We start from the raw sequence: 24,870 nt of genomic DNA on the forward strand, positions 1-24,870 counted from the left end.
TAAAGTGAAATATTTTCACTTAACAAATATTAATAAATTCATCAACATGCATTTAACTGGTTCAATGACTGAACTATAAACAAAGTGTGGTCCCATTTGTCCTGTGTGTTGGTATTTGGTGCCCGCAGGTCAGCAAGACAATAGGAAAAGGCATATAATTATTCCGTACTCTATTTTGCAGGTGCTTAATAAATTTTATTGAAATAAATATAAACCACAAAGCTCAATGTTACCTGCAGTTCAATCCAATTCCTTGATACAGCAATTAATGTTACATCACACCCGAAAAAGTTTCCCTTTTGCTTGTTAGAAGTGGCTACAATGATGGCCACTAAATGGAACCCGTGAAATTAACAAAAGCCAGGGAAGGAGCAAATGATTTCGGCGGAGGTCAGCAACTTTTTTCTGTAAAGGGCTGATCTGAAAATGTTTTAGGCTCTCTGGCCGTCCCGTCCTTGTCACAACTTGGCCCTAAGGTCACGGGGCAAGAGCAGCTGCAAACAAACGCAAGGCAAGCGAATGTGAGCGCGGCTGTTCTCCAAAGAACTGTTCAAAAACAGGCTTTGGACTAAATGTGGACCTTGGGACTTAGCTGGACAATACCTGATCTAGATGAGTGGCCCTCAGCCTTCCCCAGGCATCAGAATCGCCTGGAGGGCACTAATAAATGCCAGTGCATTGCCACCAGCCTGAGTCCTCACTGGCTTGCTTTAAACTGTCCTCAGGTGGTACTAATCCACGATCAAGGCTGAGCGCAACAGTTACCAAAAGGCATTTGTCCCTCAATCCCCAGAGCTGGCAGGAACTTTCCCCAGCCCTGACCAAATGCATCTGAAGACTTAGCACCGACTCAAACATGGCTTAGTGTCTGGGAATACCAACGGAACAGGCCACTGGAGGGAGAACCAGAACCACAGAGCCCTGATTCCACCTGACCTTCGTCTCCATCAGGTAAGCCTTCCCTCTCCACCTGTCTTTATCTCTCTAGCACCAGTGGGAATCATTTTTACCATTGGTGGAACTTACCAGGTGGGGTTCTGTCCTCTTCTAAGTGAAATGGAAACATAGGTGAACATGGAATTCATTCATCTCTTTTCAAATTTTCTAAAAAGTACACTTTATTAAATGTGAGGTGCTCACTGGCAACTGGAACATGGGCCAGAGGAAAGTCACTGTCTCCCAAATGGTTGGACTCCCCATAATTTTGCTATGGTCATAATAATTGGGTCTTGGAATTGCAGGATTTGCTGGCCATCTAGTCTGTAAGCTAAGAAGAGAACTCCCAGGCAAACGTGTCTTCGTTAGGGAGACCATTGTTAAGGTGAACAACAGTCTTTGATCTCGCCACACCTTTTTCTCAGCTTGCCTCAAAGGATAAGACTTGCTGTTTTCTTTCTCCTGCTTTGTGGTATCCAAACTGTTGGAAGAAAGGATGACACACATCTGCCGTGCTACTGTCTCTGAGACAGCCAAGGTATCACTCAAAACTGTGAGGATGATTCATCCTCATAACTCTTCTTTCTCCTCTTCTGCACAGATGCAAGCTGCCCGTTGACTATTCATAAAAGGTCGACAGCCCAAGGTCCATACAGTATTGAACACAGTATCAGCCAGGGAATCGCAGGCTACTTGAAAAAGACGAGGAGAATCATAAATGTCAAGAGAGGACTAGCCCACATAGCAGAAGTGTGAAGAGGCAGTGTGTCTCCAAAAATGACACAACACACAGAGAAAAGTAGAGGCAGTCATCTGAATAGAGAACTTTTTTTTAAGCCTATACTTAAGAGAATCTTCTCCAGAAAATTCCATCCAATCCAATAAAGAAGGATCCCTAGTCAAAATAATCAATCTCCCATACCATTATGCTCACACCATTGTGCAAATACTCCCTCAGACACCACCTCTGATTTCTGAGCTTTCCCTATTCAAGTATGGGATGCAAATCACTTATCGATTGAAAACATATGTGTGTGTTAAATTCGTTGGTCAGCCAGTGATGGAGACACAAGACCATCCTTAGCTCAAGGACCTCACCAGGAGGTGATCAGGGCGGACAAGGCAACAGATAGTTACACTGCACCCTGATGAAAGTGACCCCGAGGTGGTGTGGGAACCCACAGAGAGGGTTACTGTCCCTTTGGGGGCATGGCTCTTAGGGATGGCAACTCAGAGGAAATAAGACATTTAAACTTCAAGAATGGTCGCAAAAATAAAGTATTGCAAACATTACACTAAGTCAAAGAAGTCAGTCACAAAAGGCCCATATACTGTGTAATTCTGTTTACGTGAAATGTCCATAGAAACAGAAAGTAGATTGGTGTTGCTAGGAGATGTGGGAGGAGGTGATAAGGAGTGAGTGCTAACAGATTTGGTGTTTCTTTTGGGGCTAATGAAAATATTTTATAATTAGATTATGCTGATGGTTACATAGCTCTGAATATACGAAAAACCCACTGAACCACACATCGTAAAAGGACAAATTTTATGGCAAACAAGTCAGGTGTGATGACATGTGCCTGTAGATGCAGCTATGTGGGAGGTAGAGGTAGAGATATTTTGGTCTCAGGTCAGCCTGGGCAAAAAGCGTGAGACCTTATCTGAAAATAACTAGAGCAAAGAGGGCTGGGAGTGTGGCTCAGATGGCCTAGCTAGCACAGGCCCTGAGTTCAAACCCCGCACCACAAACACAAACAAAAATCCTACTAGAAAACAAATTCAGTAACATGAAATAAAAAGAATTAACACCATGACCAAGCAGCGTTTATCTTAGGAATGCAAGGTTGGTTTAACATGATAAAATCAATTAATATAATAACATATATATCAATAGAATAAAGAACAAATACCACATGATGCAAAAGACATTTTAAAAAATGCAACACTTTTTCATGATGGAAACAACAAACTAGAAAAAGAGGAGAACTTCTACAACCTGATAAAGTCATCTAGAAAAAACCACAGCTAATAATCATGCTGAATGGTGAAAGACTAATGCTTTACCCTGAGGCAAGTAAGAAGACCAGACTGTCCACTCATCGCCTCTATTCAATGCTGTATTGGACGTTCCAGCCAAGGCAACTAGGCACGAGAAAGAAAGAAAAGACATTCACTTAGAAAGGAAAATGAGAGCAGATGACATCTCATATACAGGAAAGCCTAAGGAATCCACTAAAAATCTATTCAAGTGATAAATCACTTCAGGATGCAGGATATAAGGTCAATATACAATCAATCAATTGTATTTGTATACATTATCAATATATGACATGAGCATAAAATCAAGAAAACAATTCCATTTATAATAGTATCAAAAAGACTAAAATGGGGACTAAGCATGGTGGCTCAAGCCTGGAATCCAGGAGGCACAGATCTGTAGGGGGTTGTATGGGGGCCAGCCTAGGTAAAAAGTTAATGAGACCCCTATGTCAACCAATGGCTGGGTGCAGTGTTACATACCTGTCATCCCAGCCATGGGGGAAGCACAAATAGTAGGATAGTGGTCCAGGCTAGCCTGGGCATAATGTGAGACCCTATCCCCAAATTAACTAAAGCTAAAAGGGGACATTGTACAAGACTTGTGCCATAAAAACCATCACACATTATGAAAGGAAATTAAGGAAGACCTAAATAAACAGAATGGCATTTATGCTCATTGATCAGAAAACATAATTTTGTTCAAGTTTATTCCTCAACTTGATCTGCAGATTCAAAAAATCCCTATCAATATTACAACTGTCATTTCTTGCAGAAATTCAAGACCCCAAAACTCAATGGAAATGTAAGGGGTCCAGCATATTAGAAACAATCTTGACAAAGAACAAGATTTAAGGACACTTCTTGATTTCAAAATTTACTACAAAACTACAGTAAAGAGAGTATGGTACTTGCGTAGCTCAATAGGATAAAATGTAACATCTAGAAATAAGTGCTTATCCTTGTGGTCAACTGATTTTCAACAGAGTGCAACAGAAGAATATTCTTTTCAACAAATGGTGCTTCAACAACTGAGTATCAACAGAGAAAAGAATGAGGTTGATCCCCTTTCTCACATCACAGACAAATATTAACTCAAATGAATCTAGACTTAAATGTAAGAGTAAAAAGGACAAAACTCTTACAAGAAAACATGAGTAAATCTTTTGACCGTGGGTAGGCAAAGCCTTATTGTTACATATCACACCAAAAATAGAAGTAACAAAAGAAAAATAAATGAATAAACTGAATTTAATCAAAATGCTAAATTCCTGTCATACAAGAAAGTGGGAGAAAAAGCAGCAGTAGGAGAAAACATTTGTAGATCATGTATCTATCGGAGGACAGGAAATAAAGAACTCTTAGAATTCAGTAGAAAAGACAAACAACCCAATCAAAAGGGAACAAAGGGATCTGAATCGACATTTCTCCCAAGCACATAGTCAATGGTCAACACGCATCGAGACGCTTGCCCATTAAGTGTCAGGGGGCTGCAAATCAAAACCATGGTGAAATATAACTTCACACGCTCTATGGACTGTAATACAAAGGATGGATAATACTGAGTGTTGGTGAGACTATGGATAAATTTTTATACACTGCTGGTGGGAATATAAAATGGTGCAGCTGTTTGGGAAAACAGTTTGGCAAATCTCCAGATAAACATAGAATTACATACGAATACCAGCAGTTTCTCTCTGACATACGTGTCCAAGAGAAATGAACACGTAGTCCCTCACCAAAGCTTCTACATAATCTTCATAGCAACCATCAAAGGATGGAAACGATGCAAATCTCCAGGAGCTGATGAATGGCTGGAGAAGATATGCTAAAGCCACACGTGGAATTTTAGTGAGCGATACGAAGGAATGAAGCACTGGTACAGTATAGAGAAACGTTAAGTGAAAGAAGTCAGGCACAGAGAACACCTATCATATGACTCCATTTATTTGAAATGTCCAGAATGGGCATATCTACAGAGGAAGAAAGTGTATTTGTGGTGCCTTGACTTGAGCAGGGGTAGTTAGGGGAAGGACTACTAATGGCTATGGGGTTCCTTTTTGGGGATGAGTATGCACTAAAATTGATCATGGGGTTGATTAACTCTGGGAACATACTCAACAAGCATTTCTGTGGGTGAGTTATGTACAAATTACAACTCAAACAAGGTGTTTTGACACAACCAGCAAAGGAATGACCAGGGTGTTTCAAGCAGAGGGAACTGCAGGGACAGGAAGGTATGGACCACCCCCCCAGCCCCCACAGAGTGTGTAGTGGCAGGAGTCCAGAGAGGAACCTGGACTATCCAAAGTGATGCTGGAGGAGGTAGCCTAGGGCTGAATCAGGAAGGGCAGGCATGTCAAACCAAAGGAAAACCATGGAATGACTTGTCCTGGGGGTAGGGACAATCAAATTCACAGGTATATACAGCTGGTCCCAGTGGAGAGAATGGATTGGAAGGAACACGGAGACAGGGTTAATTTGCAGTAACCAGGCAAGTGGAAAGCAGAGAAATATTTAGGAGAAAGAACCAATAGGACACGGTTTAGAGGAAGTAACTTGACCTGACCTTAGATTAGCAGCAAGCTGTTTTTCAGCCTCTGTAGACACAAGATAGAACAGATCTCCTTTTACAGGGCCCAATTAATTATTCATATCCCCAGCTATCACGCATTTACTTGAGGACTACACTCTAGACATTGATCTATGAATCATTCTCACCATTCCTCTTTGCAGGCATGCTCAGTAGCACAGGGCCAGTCTTTGTAAGCCTGAATTTCAACCTTTACCATCTAAATATTTAGATGCTAATGATACCTGGCTTCAGAAACTGAGAGATTTAAACTTTTCCTAAGTAAATTAGGGAAAAAAAGATTTCAGAGTCAGTGCTAGACACTGAGTAGTTAAGTAGTGTTGAAAAATAATTATTCTCAAGTATATTTACAAATAAAAAGAGAGGTTTTTACCTAAAACTTGAAAGTGGTTGATGTAACCACTGTAGAGTGAATAAAGTAATCTTAAACTGACAGAGGCCACTATGGGAAGGTGACTGGGAAGTAGTGACGAGGTCAGGTAGAGATGAATCAATTTGGGTTGCAATACACATGTGCATGGAAGCAATGCTAGGAATCTCTCTGTATAGCTATCTTTATCTCAAGCTAGCAAAAATGCTGTCTTTCATATTATCTCTTATGTTTTCTCTTCAACAAAATTGGATAAGAGGCAGAACAGGTTCTGCCTGGAAGTGAGGGGGAGGGGGGCTGAGGGGCAGGGGAGCTGAGGGGCAGGGGGGCTGAGGGGCAGGGGAGCTGAGGGGCAGGGGGGAGAGATGGCCCAAACAATGTATACACATATGAATAAATATATAAACAAATTTTTAAAAGAGGTATTTTAAAAAATTGCTACCCAGACAAAATATGAAGAAAGGGGCTTAAGCCAAACCAAGTAGTCCTACGTAGAGTAACTGCTGATATGGAAAATTATTTAACTGTGGAATGGGTAGCCCAGGCCAGCTGGGCAACTCTTTCTCCAGTCTTAAAGGACGATTCTTATTTCCCTGGAAGGCATTGGGATGGTCCTTTCCACCAGGCATTGTGCCAGCAGTTTGTGGGCAGCACAGAAAGAACTTTAGTGAAGCAGAGCCCAGCCTCTGCCCCACCTTTCCTGAGCTGGGCACAGCATTCCAGAAAGCAAGCTCAGTGAGCTCGGATGATCGCTTTGAGTGAAGAGGCCCTGGCTACCTCTCTGTGTGGAAACAGGAGCAAAACTCCCTGTCACCCGTAAATGTCCTTAAGAGACCTACCTTCCACGTTGGAGACAAAGCCCAGGCTCCGCTTAAGGTCAGAGCAGATGGAGTGGAGACACCATCGGAATTTTGCATCGCAGCGATATTTGTTGGCACCACAAGTGTCATAGCAGACATCCAGCTGGTTGCAGCACTTGGTCATTGCTGGAATGCCCAGGTCCATCTGTGAAAGGGAGGGAGAAAGCAGGAGGAAGAAAATGCCACGTTTAGACCAAGGACCTCGGGCAGCTTTGCCCACCTCAGTATTGACTAGCCAGTTCTCAACTGGCTGTCACCTACTCAGATCAACCCAGAAACATGGAGGGCTTGGTGGGACATTCTGAGTCACAGGATGCTAAGTTTTGATTATCATTTAGCTATGAGTTTATTAAGTGACTCTGGCCCATTTTTCTTTGAGATGTCGGTAATTTTCAAACCCATAGGCAGCTATGGTGATAAAAACAGAGACCAGAAGGGAAGTCAAAAGGACAGAGCTTCAGGACATCCACATTCAATTAAAAGTTAACATTTCCACCTGATACTCTGTTTGAGAAAAGGATTCTAAGACTAAGAATTAGAAAAATTCGCCTCAGTTCATCTGATCTCCAGCACTTTAAGGTGTGCATACGTGTCAGGAGCAAAGGAGGGTGCAGAGTGCACAGCTCCCGACCACAAGGAGTCTGGTTTGTAAGTGTGTACACACACAGACACACACACGTGCATGTGGAAGTCTCCTATAAGCAGTTGTGAGCATTTTGGCATAAACTGAGCAAGATCACAAATGCCACATGTTTTAAAACAGGAATATTTTTGAAGAGGGTCTTGAAAGAATACCAGGAGAGGATTACGAGGAGTAAGGGTAGACTCAGCAAAGGGCACACGGAGAAAGGAAAACTGGACAGATCACATGGGAGCAAGTCAGTTTGTTTAGTGTTCCAAAGATCTTAGCAGGAAAGTATGTGTGTGTGTGTGTGTGCGAGTATGTGTGTGTGTATAGAAAAACCTTGCGTATAGCTCGGGATAGTTAACATGTAAGTCTCAATTTGAACTCCAGCACTACAAGACAGAACAAAACTTTTTTTGGTGGTATTGGGATTTGAACTCAGGGACTTGTGCTTGCTAGGCATGTGCTCTACCACTTAAACCACTTTTCCAGTCCTTTTTTTTATTTTGTTATTGTTCAGATAGGGTCTCAATTTTTTGCCCAGATTGGCATGAACCTCCATTCTCCTAACTGTGCCTCCCACCTAGCTGGGATGCAGGTGCAGCCCCAAATTTTTTAATTATGGAGAATGGCAAATTGACAAATAGCCTTGACTTCCAAAGTAACTAGAGTCAGTAAGGAATCTTGAGCAAGGAGGGGATACAATGAAAATAGCAAAGGGGAGAGGTCACTGTCTGGCATATGAAATAGATTGGAGCAGGGTGAATCAAGACAGAATGCAGCAGGGTGAATCAAGACAGAATGCAGCTTAGAATCTCTTGCAGTTTTTCTGATAACTTAGACTTGGGCTTGGATGAAAGCTATGCAAATCTGGTTTCAGGGTATGGCCAAGGGATGATTATCAGCAATTACAGGTCTTTTGCATTTGGGCATCTTTGATTCCAAGGCCACCAAAGCAGAATAAGGACTTTCACAGCTTAAAATGCCCCTTTAAGCCAAAAAGCATTACTGAATTAGGAGATAATCCAAATCATTAGATGAGGCACAAGCCTGGGTGCTACAGTTATGGATAAATTCCCTTTTGATACCTGAAGAAATCAGGGCCAAGGCAAGGTTTTGGGGCCTTGCCTTGGCCCCAAAACTAAAAAGGCATCAGGTCAGAGGTAGCTGTAAACTACATGAGGGCAGAGGCCACCATTCAATTTGATTAAAATTCATGAGCTAGTTCTAGATAACAGTGTGCGTGCCACTTCCATAGCTATTACATTCATGGCTGAAAAATGTGTGGTCTCTCTAATATAAACGTGATTATGGACAAGACTGGGCACACAGGTTGTACAAGGCACAAGGGAGCCATATTTAGGGAGCATCTTCCTCTGAGACATTAGATTTATGTGTTGATTAAGAAAAATATCCAGCCAGCAGTCAAGTTTGTTTGTCTAACTAAATCCGCATATTAAGACACATTTCTGACAGACAGGAGAAAATCATCCTGAGGAAAGTGTATCTTTTATAATCTGCATGGAAATGCCATGTAAGTGAGTGGTATTTCAATGAGAAGAATAAACATTATATCACTTAGAAAATTACTGAACAGTAGCAGGGCACGGTGGTACCCGTCTGTAATCTAAGCACTTAGGAAAGGGTAGGAAGGACTGAGTTCAAGGCTAGCCTGGGTTACATAGTGAGAGAGACCCTTTCTTCCCTTCCCCACTGACCTGCTCCAAAAGAAAATTATTGCAAAGTAAAAATTCTTGAAGCAGCATAAAAATGAAGGGTAGCCTTATTAAGACATAGTTCAAGAGCATAGGTTACATATGAATTCTCTCTAGCCTCATTTTACAGTTCTGTCTTTTCTAAAGGGAAGGTCAAAGGGCTTCGGAGAAGTCTTAAAAAGAAATATTAACTCATCGCTTGTTTTTAGGAGAGGTCAATGGTTTGAGAAAGGGCCTGTGGTATGCTAACAAATGTTCACAAGCAGCCTGGTGGGTGAATGCAGGTCTCTACAATGTCAGAACGCCACATTAACTTGGTCTGGCGCTATCGGTGTGAAGTCAGTGCCTGGAAATCAAGCTGATCTGGCCAGTTCCAGCCGGCTCAGTCCATCACTGGAGTGGCTCACTGATAAGTCAACCCTGGCAGATCTATTTTAAATTACGGTGTTTTCTTTTGTTGGTATGGGGTTTGAACTCAGGGCCTTGTACTTGTAAAGCAGGTGCTCTACCTCTTGAGCCACACCTCCAGTCCATTTTGCTCTGGTTATTTTGGAGATGGGATCTCACAATCTATTTGCCCTGCAGGTCTCGAACTATGATCCTCTTGATCACAGCTTCCAAGTAACTAAAATTACAGGTATGAGCCACCGGCACCCAGCTTAAATTATGTTTAAGCTAATGTCATTGGTGATTTCCAAGTTCTGATCCACTATCAGAAGCTTTTCTGAGGGACAGCTGCCTCTGAGAAAGAAGTCAGGAATCTTTGAAAATTCTTTCCCTTCCTCCAGATCCAATTTAAATTCCTAATTACATGGCTTGATTCGATTCCAGAAAACCCGTCAATCAAGAAAATAACAGTGGCGGTACCTACACTTCCTGGTATCTTGAGACCCAGGAAATAGGAGCTGCAGCCATTGGGCTCCTGAGGTTTGTAGCCAGGTCTGGGCATCGGTGCCTTTCCTAGCGGAATGAAGAGAGGGGAGAACAGGAAGAAATATTTAGAAATGAAGTATTTAGGAACATTCATCAAATAATAATTTTCCAAAATCATATTCCATTTTTCCCTTAGAAGTCACCATTCCACATCAAGTATCACCATTTAGATAGTGTTGATGATGACATCATAAAAGAACAATAACCTTCAGGTGATTTTGGCATTTTTCTCCTCATCTCAAAGAATTTGAGAATTTAGTTAGTAACTGTTTTACCCTTTCCCTAGTGCATGACCTTAAAGGTAAAGGCCAAGGTGAAACCAACAACTTCACAGTTTCTTATTCCTCTGGCCATGGTAAGAGCACATACCACACACAGCAAGCAGAACACTACCTGGTCACACGCTAACAGAATCAGAGTTTACAGTGTCCCAAAAGTGTTTAAGGCTGGCTGAAGAAAGTTAGATTCCACAGGTGTAGACAAAGCATTACTGACTCAAGAGCAAAGAAGCCCCAGCTTCAACATTTCAGCCATTTGTATCCTTGAACTCAACAGTACTTGTCTGAAAGCTTTGACTTTCTTCTCTTCTACATGGCAGTTGAGTTCTTTTATCATCTTGCAAATGTGTGCAGAGAAGTTTTGTCAGATGTGCCAAGGGCAGGTTTCATAAGATGACCTCAAGACAGTCATCTGCAATAGGTCTTTTATCCCATTATCCAGATAAGGAAAACAGGGACTCAGAAGTTGCAAATTTGCCCAAGGTCACATGGTAAGCAGGGGAACAGGATGTAAATTCAGACTTCCTGCTTCTAAGCTCTGTTGCTGTTTCTCTGTCTTTTTTGTAGGAGATGCAACAGCAAGGAAACTGAGGAAAAACCTTTGAATCAGTCCTCATGGTGAGGCCCACAGCAGGGCCTCCCTCCCTCCCTCCCTCCCTCCCTCCTTCCTTCCTTCTTTCCTTCTTTCTTTTAATCTTCTCCCACCAGGTATTTTATCTTTATTTATTTTGTATTATGAGTTGTTTCAAAACTGAAGTCAGAGAAATAAACACCCATGTACCCAAGTATTGCAAGCATAATAAATGTTAACATCTGTCAAACTTGGTATAAATATTTTTTTCTATTTAATTAAATGTCACAACTCAGGCACAGTTGAGCTGTACATCCTCCTATTTTAATTTTTAAATAATAAGTCTGCTTTAAAGTCACCCTTCTTACTAGTCCTCCAAAAGTGTCTGGATTATTCTTGGACTTTTACCTTGCAGGTGAATTTTAGAGTCAACTTAGCAAATTCTGCAGGAAATATTGTCAGGATTTTGGTTAAAAGTTCATTGAATTTAGAGGTTAATTTGAAGACAACTGCCTTTTCAGGATACTCAGTCTCTAAACACAGGCCAGCACTATGTGCTGGTGTGCTTTCCCGTACGTTATTATTTCTCCTGTATACTTACATTATTCAGATCATTTTTTTTTTTTTGGGAATACATTCCGGATTATTGTTCCTGAATGTAAATTATTTTATTTGTAACATGGAGATAAAAGCCCTTCCAGGACTGTGTGAAGATGGAGATAATGCATGCAAAGAGCAATGTGACGTTTAAACTCCTCCTTGCCCACTTTGTAAGGATTCTCTCACTTTCTCTCTCTCTAGAGTGTTTCTTCACGGTTTTTGCTTTACGGTTCTTCTCTGTAACCCACGGGTATCAGAAGAGTTGTAAAACCTTCATTTTGAGTCCAATCCTTCTTTTCTTCTGACCTTTTACCCTTCACTCATTGACAGGAATTTTGTAGGCCACCATGCTATTCACTTTGTGGATTGTGGTAGTAAATGAACGAAGATGAACTTCCTCAGAATTGGTAATGAACTGTGGTCCAGACTCTTCCCATTTCTCAGGTACAACCAAATCTTTGTCTGTATAAATCAGCAGATCAAAAGAACAAGAAACTTCTAATGGTGGCAGGAATGTAACTGTAGCTGTGATCTGTCTGATCACTGAACGGATTTCATCCTGGATAGCTTTCTGGGACTTTTCTCTGGGAGTGCTTTCTTCTTTTGCAGTCTTGTCACACTCAGTATCAAATTGCCATCTTTCAAGGACCTCACCACTTTCAATATTTGAGATAGCTACCACCAGTTTCTGAACAGAACACTGTATAGCCAACCCTTCAGTTGTTCCACCAATTATGAAGATATTTTATGAGCTCAGGATCAGTAGTGACGAGCAAGTGAGTCCATATTTCTGCTCCAGTAAAGGTTTCAGAAGGATATATTCCTCGCTGATACAAAATGCTGTTGATGCCAAATGAGAAGAATCCGCCGCGATCTCGGCACTGCCGCGCAGGGTGATTCCTCGCTCCTGGGCGAGCTGCAGCGCCATGGCGAGGTCTGCTCACTGTAGTGGGGCTTACTGTGGGCAGACGCTCCAGCAGCAGCTTCTGCCCATTATTCAGATCCTTAAACAGCGGGGAATATGCCCATCTGCAATTAAAAACCATCAATCTAGTACCGGAAACCAGCACTCCTCTGGAACACAGGTTGCTTCTAGATTTCTGCTCTAGCAGCCTCAGCGTGTAGCCCTGGCTCTCGTGATCCAAGATGCCCTCAACAAACATCATATTACCAGCAGCAGGATGGAAGCAGTTAGAAGGATCCAGTCATTCTCTTTAAAAAACATACCCCAGAGTGTTACACACCTCACCTCCTCTTACTTTCCTTTAGTCGGACCTTAATCAACTGTTCACAGCTAGTCCCGGAGGTGGGCTAGGAAATGAAGTCTTTACTAAGTGTGGGCAGCCATGAGCCCAGCTAAAAATTGAGAGGAGGGCGTTACTATTACCATAGAAAAGGGAAGAATCAGGGTTGGGGGACAATAAGCAGTTCCTGCCATGGTGTGTTTGGGTATTTGTTGCTGTGGTATAACGTGTGTAAAATTGTGATCCAAGATGGTCCCAGTGAGCCCCTCGGTCTGGTGTTTCTATCCTTGTATATTGTCCCCAAATTGGTCTGTGACCAAAAGAATATGGCCAAAGTAGAGGATGTTGCTCCCAAGATTAGGGTACAAAGACTGTGACTTCTGTCTGAGGCGTTCTCTGTCTCTCTGTCTCTGTGGGGAGGGGAGTATGTCATGAATAGTCCCCATGGAAAGGACCATGTGGCAAAGACCTAAGCCTCCCACCAATGGCCATATCAGTTTGGAAGGCTATCCTGGGGATGGTGGCATCAGCTGGCAGCATGACTACAGCCTCAGGAGGAACTCAGAGCCAGAGCCATCCAGAAAAGCCACTCAGGATTCCTGGTCCTCCGAAGCTGTGTGAAACCACATTTGCTATTCAACTGCTGAGTTATGGGATACCTTGGAACACGTAACTGCTGTGGTGGCCGTTATGATTTGAGTTCCATTCCATTTCATTATTTTCTACAGATTTATTGGCATACAGTTCACATACCACAATTCACTTACTCGTGTACAAGTCCATGGTTTTACTACACTGAGAGTTGTGCAGCCACCACCACAATCTATGAGAACATTTTTATCATCTCAAAAAAGAAAACCCCAAGTCCATTAGAAATCACTCCCCATCTCCCCTCTTCTAGCCCTAGGCAACAACTGAATAAACTTTCTATCTCTATTAATATTCTGGCCGGCTCACATAAATTAAATCCTACAGTTTGCAGGCTTTTGTGTTTGCCATGTTTTTAGGATCCATCTATGCTTGCATGTGTCAGTTTTTCATTTCTTTTTATTACAAGAAAGTATTGCATTCTGTGACTATGCCAGATTTTGTTTGTCTACTTACTAGTTGATGGACATTTGGATTTTTGGCACATTGGGCTGTTGCAGATATCATTACTACCAGGGTCTCTATACGGGCTTTCCTGTGAGCACGCATTTCTCTCCAGGAGTGGAGTGGTCGGGTCGTGTAATAACTCCATTTAACTTTTTGAGTTTCTGCCAGGTTGTTTTCAGAGCAGCTGCAAAATTTTACATTCTCACCAGCAGTATATGAGGGTTTCAGTTTCTCCATGTCCTCACCAACACTCATTGTTATGGCTTTTTTTTATCATAGCTGTCCTCATGGGTGTGACATTTCATAGAGTTGTGACTTGTGTCTCCCTAATGTCTGTGCATCTTTTCATGTTTGCTGGCCCTTTATTTATTTATTTTTCTTTATTAATTTATTCATTTGTGCATACATTGTCAGGGCCATTTCTCCCCCCATGCTGGCCCTTTAGATATGGAAAAATGGATATGTAAATCCTCCACCCAACCTATAATTGGCTTACTTTTCTTTTTTTTAATTGGGATATATTTGTTGTACAGGGGTGATTCATTGTGACAATTCCAAGTAGGCTTATATTGTACATTGGTTAGATCATCCCCTCTGTCTCCCCCCTGCCCCTCTCCCTGTCCCACTTAAAGCAATTGCAAGAGGTCTCTTTGCTCTAGTTCATATAGGTAGATGAAGTCCATCTACCATATTTCTCACTTTAGTCTCCTTCCTTCCCTCTCCCCCTCCCACAAGTACCACTGCCATGTTTATTGCAGCACTATTCACAACAGAAAGGTACTCACAGATGGATAAAGAAAATGTAGAATACATACACAATGGAATATTATCCATCCATAATTTGAAGAATGAATTCCTGTTATTTTTAACAAAATGGATGGAACTGGAGGATATATTTTTTCAGAAAAATATTTTCTCCTATCTATTTTTTAAATAATTTTTTATTAGGATATAATATTATACGGGGGGGGAATTCGTAATGAAAATTCTAGTTAGATTTATATTGTACATTATTTACATTGCCCCCATCGTCTCTCCCCCTCAGCCCCCTTCCCATTCCACTTAAAGCCATTGCAAGAGGTGTCTTAGTTCTGTTTCATATAGGCATATGAAGTCCACCTACCATATACCGTCACCTTGATCTCCTTCCTTCACCCTCCCTCCTCCCATTAGTACCTCTCCCCCCCACACACACTGTGCCTATTTTACAGTCCTGTCTTTCATTATTAATATTTAAATCAATGTTCAAAGGGGTGACTCAATGTATGCCCACTGTGAATGTGCTTTACTTTGGTCTGTTCAGTCCCTTCCATGACACTCCCTTACCCTTTTACCTCCCACCCCCCCATTTTTCAATACATATCCTTATATCCCCTACCTTCACAGAACTTTCCTTTTGACTGTTGAATTGCAAGAGCTCTTTATACATACTGGAAACAAATGCTTGTAAGATAGGATTTGCAAATATTTTCTTCCATTCTGTGGGTTGTCTTTTCACTTTCTTGATAGAATCTGTTTTCTTTTTTATTGAGATGAAATTCATATACTGTAAAAATAATCATCTTAAAGTATAAATTTGCCAGGCACCAGTGGATAGTGCCTGTAATCCTAGCTACTTGGAAGGCTGAGATAGGGAGGATTGTAGTTTGAGGCCAGCCTGGACAAATACTTTGTGAGACACCATCTCCAAAATAGCCAGATCAAAATGGACTGGAAGTATGGCTCAAGGATAGAGCTCTTGCTTTGCAAGTGTGAAACTCTGAGTTCAAACCCCAGTCCCACCAAAAAAAAAAAAAAAAAAGTTTAAAATTCAATACATTCACAACCATTACTTCTATCTAGTTCTAAAACATTTTCTCCACTCCTAAAGGAGACTTTGTACATTAAGACATCTCAGCCAGCTTGGGCTGAAGTACTTGTAACAGAAGTACTATAGACTGGGGTGTGTGTGCAAACATCAAGTTTATTCCTCAGAGTTCTGGAGGCTGGGAATTTCAGGGCTAGGTGACCAGCAGATTCGGTGTCTGGTGAGGGCCCTCTTCCTGGCTTGCAGATGGCTGTTGTCCTCTCCTGGTACCCTCACATGGATTTAATTTTCTTTTAAGGACACTAATCCTGTCTTTGGGGCTCACCCTTAAGACCTCACCTAAACCTAATTATCTCCCAAGGGCGTTGCCTCCCAAGGCCATCTACTGGGGGTTAGGGTTTCAACCTATGAATTGGGGGTGAGACACAGATATGCACACTGTTCTCCTTCCCCCAGCCCTGGTAACCACAATCTGCTTTCTGTCTCTATAGGCTGACTACCTGATCTTCAGACAAATGGAATCATATATCTATAACATCTATAACTGCCATCTTAGCACGTTTCATATTTCATCTGTGTCATAGCATGTATCAGCAGGGCTGAATAATATTCCATCCATGGGATATACCACAGTTGGTTTATTCATTCATCCACCAGTGAACATTTGGATTGTCTATTATGAATAGTGCTGCTATGAAAAACTGTGTGTAAGCTTTATTTAATATCTGTTTGCAATTTGGGGAGCCATATACTCATTATGGCTTGGATACAAAATGTCCCTCAAAAGGCCCTTGTGTTAAAGGCTTGGTTGCCAGCTGAGGGTCTTTGGGAAGGAGGTTGGATCCCAAGGGCTCTGACCTAATCAATGGGTTAATCTCCTGATGGATTTATTATATGATAGTACAATTGAGGGGGTGGCTAAAAACTGGGAGTCTAGTTGGAGAAGCAGGTCACTGGGTAGTGACATTGATGGATGTCTTGTCCTCTCCCTTTGCTGTCTCTCTGCTTCCTGGCCATCATGAGGTGAGGCCACCATGATGTTCTGCTCCACCTCAGGCCCAAACCATGGATCCAGCCAACCTTGGACCCAAACCTCTGAAACTGTAAGCCAAAACAAATCTTTTCTCTTTTGAATTGTTTCTCTCGGGTATTTTTGACAGTGATGAAAAACTAAGATAGTGTCTAAGGAGAAGGCTTGTAATTCTGTGTTTCATGTTTTGAGGAACCAACAGTGGTTCTATCTTCCCCACACCCTCCCAGTTTCACTGCAGCGAATCTAGATGGAGTTTTTTTCTTTGTCCTGCCTGGAAAAATCTGAAGCTGCAAGTTCCTTTCATTTCTGGAAAATGTGCAGCCACTGTAGAAAAATTTCCTTCTCCTTGCCTTGCCGGGCCGCTCGGGGTTCTCAATCTGGAGAGCAGGGAGACCTCTGAGGGAGGAATGTCAAAAGCTGGAACTTTTCTCACCTGTCCTTTATGTATCTTAATCTCCCTTTTGCATTTTTTGTCTTTCTCTCTCTGTACTGAATTTGGGCAAGTTTCATCAAATCTGTTTTCCATTTTATTGTTTCTAGGTTGACTAATCTACTATTTAATTGATCCATTGAGATATTCTTTTCAGTAACAATCATTTTAATTTCTTAGAATTCTATTTTATTGTTCTCTTAAATTGGTATATTCATTTTTCATTGAGTTTTGTTTTCTATTCTTATTAAGTTCTTATTATATTATTTTGTGCTCTCCAGTCCTTCTGGTGCTAATTCTCACTTTGAAGACAGAGTCTCAAAGTGAGACTCAGGCTGGCCTTGAGTCCTCCTCCTGTGACAGCCTCTGAACGTTGGGATTACAGGCCTGCACCACCACAACCGGCTAATCCTTGTATTTTTAGTGTCTACTGCTCTGTTTTGATGAATGGCATGTAATTTGTTTAAATGGCATGGAATTTTTTAGTAAGATCCTATCGTTGGTCAGGCTTGTTTTCAGAAGAATTCATATACCCAACTGCACAGTAGTTTCTCAATTACTTTTTTGCAGGGGAGGGTGTGCTGGGGTTGAATCCAGGGCCTTGTACATGCTACTACCGAGTCATACTCCCCAAGCCCTTCTCAGCTGATTGTGTTGTGACTATAAGAGTTCCAAGATGGTTGAGACTCCAGTATTTACCTTAATTATTTGTCTTGGGTTGCTCACCCCAGGCCACACTTACGTAGGGTGTGAATTCAGGTCCCTCACCTGGGCAAGGGACATGCTTGGGGTAGACGGAAGCACCTGGCTACCTTGGAACATGAGTAGAGTTTTTGTAATCTCTTTAAACAGAAGACTAGGCAGTTCCTCAGGCTTCCAGCTTTATCTAGACTACTCAGTTCCAACTTCCCAATTCTTTTGTTTCTTTTATTTTTTCTGTCGGTACTGGTGTTTGAACTCAGGGCCTCATAATTGCAGGAAGGTGCTCTACCACTTGAGCCACTCCATCAGTACTTTTTCTGCATTGGGTTTTTTTCAAGATAGGGTCTCATGAACTATTTGCCTGGACTGGCTTTAAACGGTGATGCTCCTGATCTCTGCCTCCTGAGTAGCTAGGATTACAGGTGTGAGCCACTGGCACCAGGCTCAGCTTCCCAATTCTAACAGGTGAAGGTTACGTTTCCTTTCTCTGTCTGGGCACTAAGACCCTCTTTCTTGGCCCTGGGGTCTCCATATGCCCCGACAGGAAACCTCCAGAGGACTGGCAACATCAGGCCCTGCTCACCACTTTGGCTTTTCCTTTCCTCTTCATTTCTGCAACTTGAAGATGTCTCTTTATTAATGTGTGTGTGTGTGTGTGTGTGTGTGTGTGTGTAACACATGGAATGTGGGACTACATAGAATAGATTTAACAGTTTTAGTAATAACTGGGTGCAGTGACTTATGCCTATAATCCTAGCTACCTAAGAGGCAGAGATCAGGAGGATTGTGGTTCGAAGCCAGCCTGGGCAAATAGTTCATATGACCCTATCTCGAAAAAACCCATCACGAAAAAGGGCTGGTGGAGTGGCTCAAGGTGAAGTTCCTGAATCGAAACCCCAGTACCCCCCCAAAAAAAAAAACCCAGTCTTTGTACACATATGAACGCAATTACACTGCCATAGGATTAAATGCGATTGTCTCTTGGGGGTGAAATTATGGTGATTTTTCTTTTTCTTCTGATTGCTCTTTTAAAAGTGTCCTACATAAACTACCTTCATAGGCACCAAGGAAATACTTTTAAGTGAAGAAACAACGTCCACATTCGGCAGCAACACATTTTTGCATGGCTTTGCAGGTAAAGACATTCACAACAGACTTGAGCAGCTTCCTGGGTCACCCTCTACCTTTTTGCACTTAAGAACTCCTAAAAAATAAAGTCTGATATCACAGTTTGAAAGATAATGGAATGAAATTCCTGTCTGGCTGGCCTGTCCGTGGTGGAGGTGACTTTTATTGTACATATGTTTTATGGTAACTGGAGAAATCTGTTTCGGAGTGAAGCTTGACAGGTAAGTTCCACCAAAGAAGGTACTGGTTGGAGTCTATCAGATATGATGACCACATCCTCAAGTTACAGCTTCAGGTTTGACACTTGGGGCCAAGGTGTCCACAATGTGCTTCGTTCTTAGCCTGAGCTGCTTAGAGAGCAAGGTGCCAGGCTGGCGAACTGTGTGGCTCAGCCCAGCCTATTGCCTCCTCTGGGTAGCCTGCCAGCTAAACATGGGGTTTATATTTCTAATGGTTTGGGACAACGTCAAAACAAGGATGGTTTTTATGACATGTGGAAATTATATGAAATTCAAATTTTAGTGCCCATAAAGAGGTTATATTGGAACCCAGCCATGCTGATTTATCATGCATTAACTATGACTGCTTTTACAGAAGAAAATCACAGAATATTGTCACAATCTTGACGTGAGGATGGTTTCCTAATCAAAACATTAAATTCAGCTGGGCGCCAGTGGCTCACGCCTGTAATTCTAGCTACTCAGGAGGCAAAGATCAGGAGGATCTTGGTTCAAAGCCAGCCCAGGCAAATAATTCCATGAGCACCTATCTCAAAAAAACCCTTCACAAAAATAGGGCTGGTGGAGTGGTTCAAGGTGAAGGCCCTGAGTTTAAGCCCCAGTACCAGAAAAAAAAAAAAAGATAAAATTCAGAAGTCATAAAGAAAGAGACTGATTCAATCTCATAAAAGTTAAAACCTTCTGAATCAAGTGAAATGCCCTACAACACTTGCAGACAAACAGGAGGGTGTTTATTGGAAGAGTTAGCCATGAAACCAGCCATGTCTACAGCACCCTGGACCAGGCTCTTCTCTCTCTGTGGTTTGTCACTGAAAAGAATGGGAAACTCTTGGGACTTTAGGTCCCAGGTCAAGGGTTTTGTCTTCCCTAAGGCATTCAGTCCCCCCATCTCATTGGTTCCCCTGGAAGATGAAGTTCCCCTTATGTGAAACGGACCTCTGCCTACCTCTAGAAACCCCTGAGGAGCAGTGCAGGTTGGTGCCAACTTTCCAGAGCAGTGGGCTCTGTGCCTCAAGCACTAAAATAGACTAAGTTGCTACATGAAGTAGGGTGAGCCAGTGAGCCACCTATCCTGGTTCCCCTGGGACTGTGCCCTGTTTTATAACACAAGTCCCAAATCCCGGGAATCCCCTCTGTCCTCAGCAAACTGGGAGGCTGGCCACCTGGCACAGGGACTATCTACTCCCCTCCAAGCCAGTGGGCATTTTTTTTTTTTTGAGGCTCTAAATTCTCTTGAGAATCTGATAAAGGTTGGAAAAATAGACACTCGTAGGTTGGTAAAATTTTGCTGTAAGGTTTCAGACAGATACAAAGGTCTCTCCAAAACAAAACAAAATGGTGAGTTTGCACCAAATTAAAAAGCTTCTAAACAGCAAAGGGAACAATTAATAGATAATCCACGATGGGGATGAAATATTTCCCACCAGCCATCTGATAAGGAGCTAATACCCAAAATGTGTAAATAGATGAAAAATAACTCATTAGCAGGAAAACATAACCTGACTTAGAAATGGCAAAAGTCTGAATACACATTTCTCAGAAGACGACCTGTGAATGGGCTACAGATACAGGGGAAGTGCCCAGCACCTCTTGCTACCAGAGAAATACGAATTAAAACCACAATGAAATGTCAACATTATTGCAGAATGACTGTTATCAAGTATAGCGCTGACAACAAATGCTGGCCCTGTACACTGCAGATGGGAATATAAATTAGTACAGTCATCTTGGAAAACATTCTGGTGGCTTCTCAAAAAACTAAAAATAGAATTACTATACGATCGGGCAATCCGATACTGGTATATATGCAAGGGGAGTAAATTTAGCCTATCGAAAGACATCCATACTCCATGCTCATTGCAGCATGATTCACAATAGCCTAGGCAAGGAATCGATCTTCTTATCCATCAGCATAAGAAGATAAAGAAAACGTGACATACACAATAGAATTCTATGCAGTCTCGCTGAGAAGGAAGTCTGAACTTCTTGATATTATAGGTAGAGCTGGAGGACTTTACACTGGAACAAGTCAGAAAGACAAATGCTATGTGACCTCACTTATGTGTGGAGCCTTTTAAAAAAGTCATTTGTGTAGAAATAGAGAGTAGAAAAGTATAAGTCAGAGGCTGGAAGGAGGCAGAGGGAGTGAGCAAACGGAGATGGTGACCAGAGGGTACAAAGTCCCATTTAGACAGGAGGAATAATTAGTAGTGATCTGTTATACTGCATGATGACCACAGGTAGTAATAATGTGTTGTGTACTTCAAAACTGTTAAAAGAATCTTTCTATAATGTATACACAGATCGAAACCTCACAAATACACAGTGTGATTATTTTTCAATGTAAAAACCTTTTAAAGATTGATACTTGAGAACACTTTTTTTGTTTGTTTTTTGAGATGGGAGGGTCTCTTCCTGGCTGGCCTGGAACTCTCCATCCTGCTGCCTCAGCCTCCTACTGAGTACCTGGGATCACAGGTGTACCACCCTGCCCGGCTCTTACAGACACTTTTAAGAAAAAAAAAAAAGTGTCTTTTTTTTCCCCCTAGAAACTAAACCTAGGAAGGAATTTATCTCGAGGTCTTTTTATTAAGTTCTGTGGACAGTAGTTACAAGGCCCAGAAACTGCCCCAGTGACCTTCCTCCAGAGACCTTCTTAGGCAATCCACATTGCTTCAGGCATTTCCTCTAGAAGTTGAGAGCGAGAGGGTGGTGTCTAGCCACTGGGATTTTTTTTTTTTTTTAACTTAATGTTGCAAGACATCTAGAAGAACCTGAATACAGTTAGGAGGCAATCAAGGCTTAGTTAACTTGCCCAAATTCACCACCAATGGGATTTCCACCGAAAATTCAAACCCACGAGTTTGCCATTATGAGGATTTCTCAAAGTCCGGGTTAAGGACCACCTGTTAAAAGTGCAGCTGCAGGGGACTGGGAGTGTGTGGGGGGGTGTAGCTCAGTGGCAGGCTGTGTCCCTACGTGATTCTAATGCCTAGCCAAGGTAGACCACCAATGCTTTAGCCACTACCTACCAAGAAACGTCTACTTTTCTTGTAGACTGTTTGCGAAACTGGCAAGATGGCAGTTTTTAAAGCAGGTTTTTGTTTTTCTTCGCGTGAACCCACAGCATCAAGACCAGGTGATATGCAAATCAGTAGAAATGCAAATTACTGACCCCAGACCTACCAATCAGAAACGCTGGGGGTGGGGCCAGCAACCGTTTAAGCCGCCAAGGGCGGGGTGTCCAAAGGAGTTTGAGAAGCACTGCTTTGAAGAGAGGAGCGAGGCCTTGTGCGTGAGAGGTAAATCACAAAGCAGACTGAAACGGGTCGCGAAGACGGTTAGTGATTAGGTGTGATCTGTTGGAAAGATGGCTTGTTCACGAGCAACTTGAGCACTGCCCTGGGTTCAGCCCCACAGGGTTCCAAAGGTGACTCGGCTGAACCCCTTATTTTCCTGTGTTTGTGAGACCCCCTCCTCGAGCAGAGTGTTTTGCCTTCTGTGCTGTTGACTGTTCCCATCCCCCACCAGTTGCTGGGGACATCCGCCCTGCCCCACCGAGGGCCCTGCCAGCCAAACATACTGAGCTCTTCGGATGCCGTTTTGCTAGAGAAGGAAGAGGAGGGTTTGGTTTTAATACCCTAAAAAGGTCTCCTGCTGTTAGGTGTTTGCTGCTCCAGGTATTAGTGAAAACCCCTGGATTGATTCTACCTCCGAAGCGAGTTAACCCTTTCCTGCCTCGGGTGGGACGAGGCCTCTGCGGTTTTTTCCAGTTCATCTTGCACAGATCCGCGGCTTGGGGGTCCAGCTTTGACCTGGGAGGTTTTCACAGGGAGCAATGGCCTCGCCTCACCATTCATGCTTACTCTTCCTGAGGCAAACCTTGGATTGTACAGCAGTGTTCAGCCATTATCTCCTGGTCACTTAGTGTCTAAGGAAGCCATTACCATTGCCCATGATGAGGGACAAAGACCTAGAGTGACTCCAACAAGTACTCAGGTCTTGGGGTCCTTCTGGAAAGCTGGGTTCTCTTGGGCGTCTGGAGAAAGTATTTCTCAAGTACGTCTTCCTGTGAGGCTAAGGGCCTGGCCCAGCTCTGACCCCATGCGAGGACTTTGGATAATTGGCCATCAGACTAATGAAAGTGTAGCTTGGAAAGACATAGCGTGGGGCTGGGGTGCAGCTCAGTGGTAGAGCGCGCTGGGCATGCCCACGGCCTGGGTTCAAAACTTCCCCCCTTTCACCGCCACATTAAAAAAGAAAAAGAAAAAAGTGTTCATCTGCAGGTGAAATGACACCATGCTAGGAGTGGGAAGGGGGAGAAGAGGAGGAACTGGCCCCAGGTGCACCGTGGCAAGGTGGGGCTTGGTGCCCATGCCACTTCCCAACGCTGCCTCTGGCGCCTGGCGAGAGGACAGTGCCTGGAACTCTGCCCGGCGAGCCAAAGGTGTCTTTCCCAGCTGAGCTCAGAGCCCCTCACTCTGGCAGAATTTCCTCTGAACCATCAGCTTCGGGGTTCCCTAGGGGACCCCCACACCCTAGATCCCCACTCTGCTTAAGGACCTTCCACCAAACCCCAAAAAGTGGCCCCAGGGGAGGTTTTCATCAGGTTCAGCAAGGCGTGTGTCAGATAACCAGATCCCCAACATGTCATCGGACATACGGTAACAACCTAGTTGCTCAGGGTCGCTGTGGGCCCTGAACCTGGCAGGTCTGCCAAGGGCGGGGAGGGGTGACACAGGAGACAGGTACGACACTTACCGAACCGGCACCGGTATTGGCAGATTCCGTTCTTCCCTCCCAGCAGCTCCAGGAAGGAATCGAAGTAGCTATTGACCGACTCGAAGCTGCCCCGGATGTGTCGCAGGCCCCAGTCCGAGTAGGACTCCTCTGCCTTGGGGCTGGGGTCGCCCAGAGCCAGGACACCCCCCAGGCTCAGCCACAAAAGCCACGGGCCGGTTGCCAGCTTCATCCTGTACACAGGTGGGCACCACGGGTTCTGTTCTCAGACCCCAGCCAGTGTCCCAGGAAATCCAGGGACACAGCACAGCCCACCACGGGATGTGGGGCAGGACCAGGAGCGTGATTATCGGGCACACTCTGTCTGTGTTCCCCAGAGGTGGACTTTAAACATCGCTAGGGAGGCTGGGATGAGATCAGGGCAATTAGAAAGAGGGCAAAGGTGAGGCAGTGGGAGGGCCGCCTGGGGGTGGCCGGCCCAGGGGACTTCCCTGTCCCCAGCCCTGGAGGGGGAGATGCTGGCTCCTAGGAGCAGGGAGCCCTCGGGATGTCGCCCCAACGTTTGTGCCAGAGTCTTGACACAGGATCTTGTCCGGGGTCCTAGCCACACCTGGGAGCCAGTCCCCTACACCTGGTCTCTGGGAGGCTGGGGAAGGCCGGTAAAGGGACAGACTGGTTAGCAGGGTCACCTTCACCAGCAGAAGGCATATGCCCTTAGGTGTGTGTGAGGTAGGAGCTCAGAGCTGAGGCCCAGCTTCTGCCTTGATGCTGCGGGGCTCTGAGCCTCAGGTGAGAGGATCCTCACCTGGCAGAGGCCCTAAGTGTAGCCCTTGCCAGTGCTGGGCCCTCAGGCCTCCATTTATAGGAGCCTCTGTATATAAGCAGTTTGAGATCTCAGATCCTAATCTGGACTATTCCTGGAGGGGTGGAGGGT

At 43.5% G+C, this 24,870-nt stretch overlaps 1 protein-coding gene and 1 pseudogene across 4 annotated transcripts; both read right to left on the reverse strand.

Moving 5' to 3' along the window:
• Positions 1 to 51: 51 nt before the first annotated feature.
• Positions 52 to 24,333, reverse strand: Pla2g12b (phospholipase A2 group XIIB). Of its 4 annotated transcripts, XM_074079109.1 has the most exons (5): positions 23,958 to 24,333; positions 10,008 to 10,096; positions 6,776 to 6,941; positions 3,001 to 3,078; positions 52 to 1,625 (listed from the first exon to the last, which is right to left on the reverse strand). In XM_074079109.1, the coding sequence occupies exons 1-5, from the start codon at positions 24,166 to 24,168 to the stop codon at positions 1,507 to 1,509; spliced, it is 663 nt and encodes a 220-aa protein (XP_073935210.1). In that variant the 5' UTR covers positions 24,169 to 24,333; the 3' UTR covers positions 52 to 1,506. The 4 variants fall into 4 exon arrangements, with proteins under 4 accessions (XP_073935210.1, XP_073935211.1, XP_020022143.1 ...); XM_074079110.1 differs by lacking the exon at positions 3,001 to 3,078 and having other exon boundaries at positions 52 to 1,417; positions 23,958 to 24,332; XM_020166554.2 differs by lacking the exon at positions 3,001 to 3,078 and having other exon boundaries at positions 23,958 to 24,332.
• On the reverse strand, positions 11,078 to 14,540 carry LOC141424633 (mitotic spindle assembly checkpoint protein MAD2A pseudogene; annotated as a pseudogene).
• Positions 24,334 to 24,870: the final 537 nt, after the last annotated feature.

The sequence above is a fragment of the Castor canadensis genome, chromosome 7, assembly GCF_047511655.1.
Source record: "Castor canadensis chromosome 7, mCasCan1.hap1v2, whole genome shotgun sequence".
Taxonomy (NCBI): domain Eukaryota; kingdom Metazoa; phylum Chordata; class Mammalia; order Rodentia; family Castoridae; genus Castor; species Castor canadensis.

Coding starts and splice junctions, on each gene's coding strand:
- Pla2g12b (XM_074079109.1), bottom strand. CDS start 24,168: ATGAAGCTGGCAACCGGCCCGTGGCTTTTGTGGCTGAGCCTGGGGGGT. Junction 3,079..6,775: donor CTTTGTCTCCAACGTGGAAG/GTAGGTCTCTTA, acceptor TCTCGTGCCTAG/TTGCCTTGGCTGGAACGTCC. Junction 1,626..3,000: donor GTCTTCTTACTTGCCTCAGG/GTAAAGCATTAG, acceptor TTTTTCAAGTAG/CCTGCGATTCCCTGGCTGAT.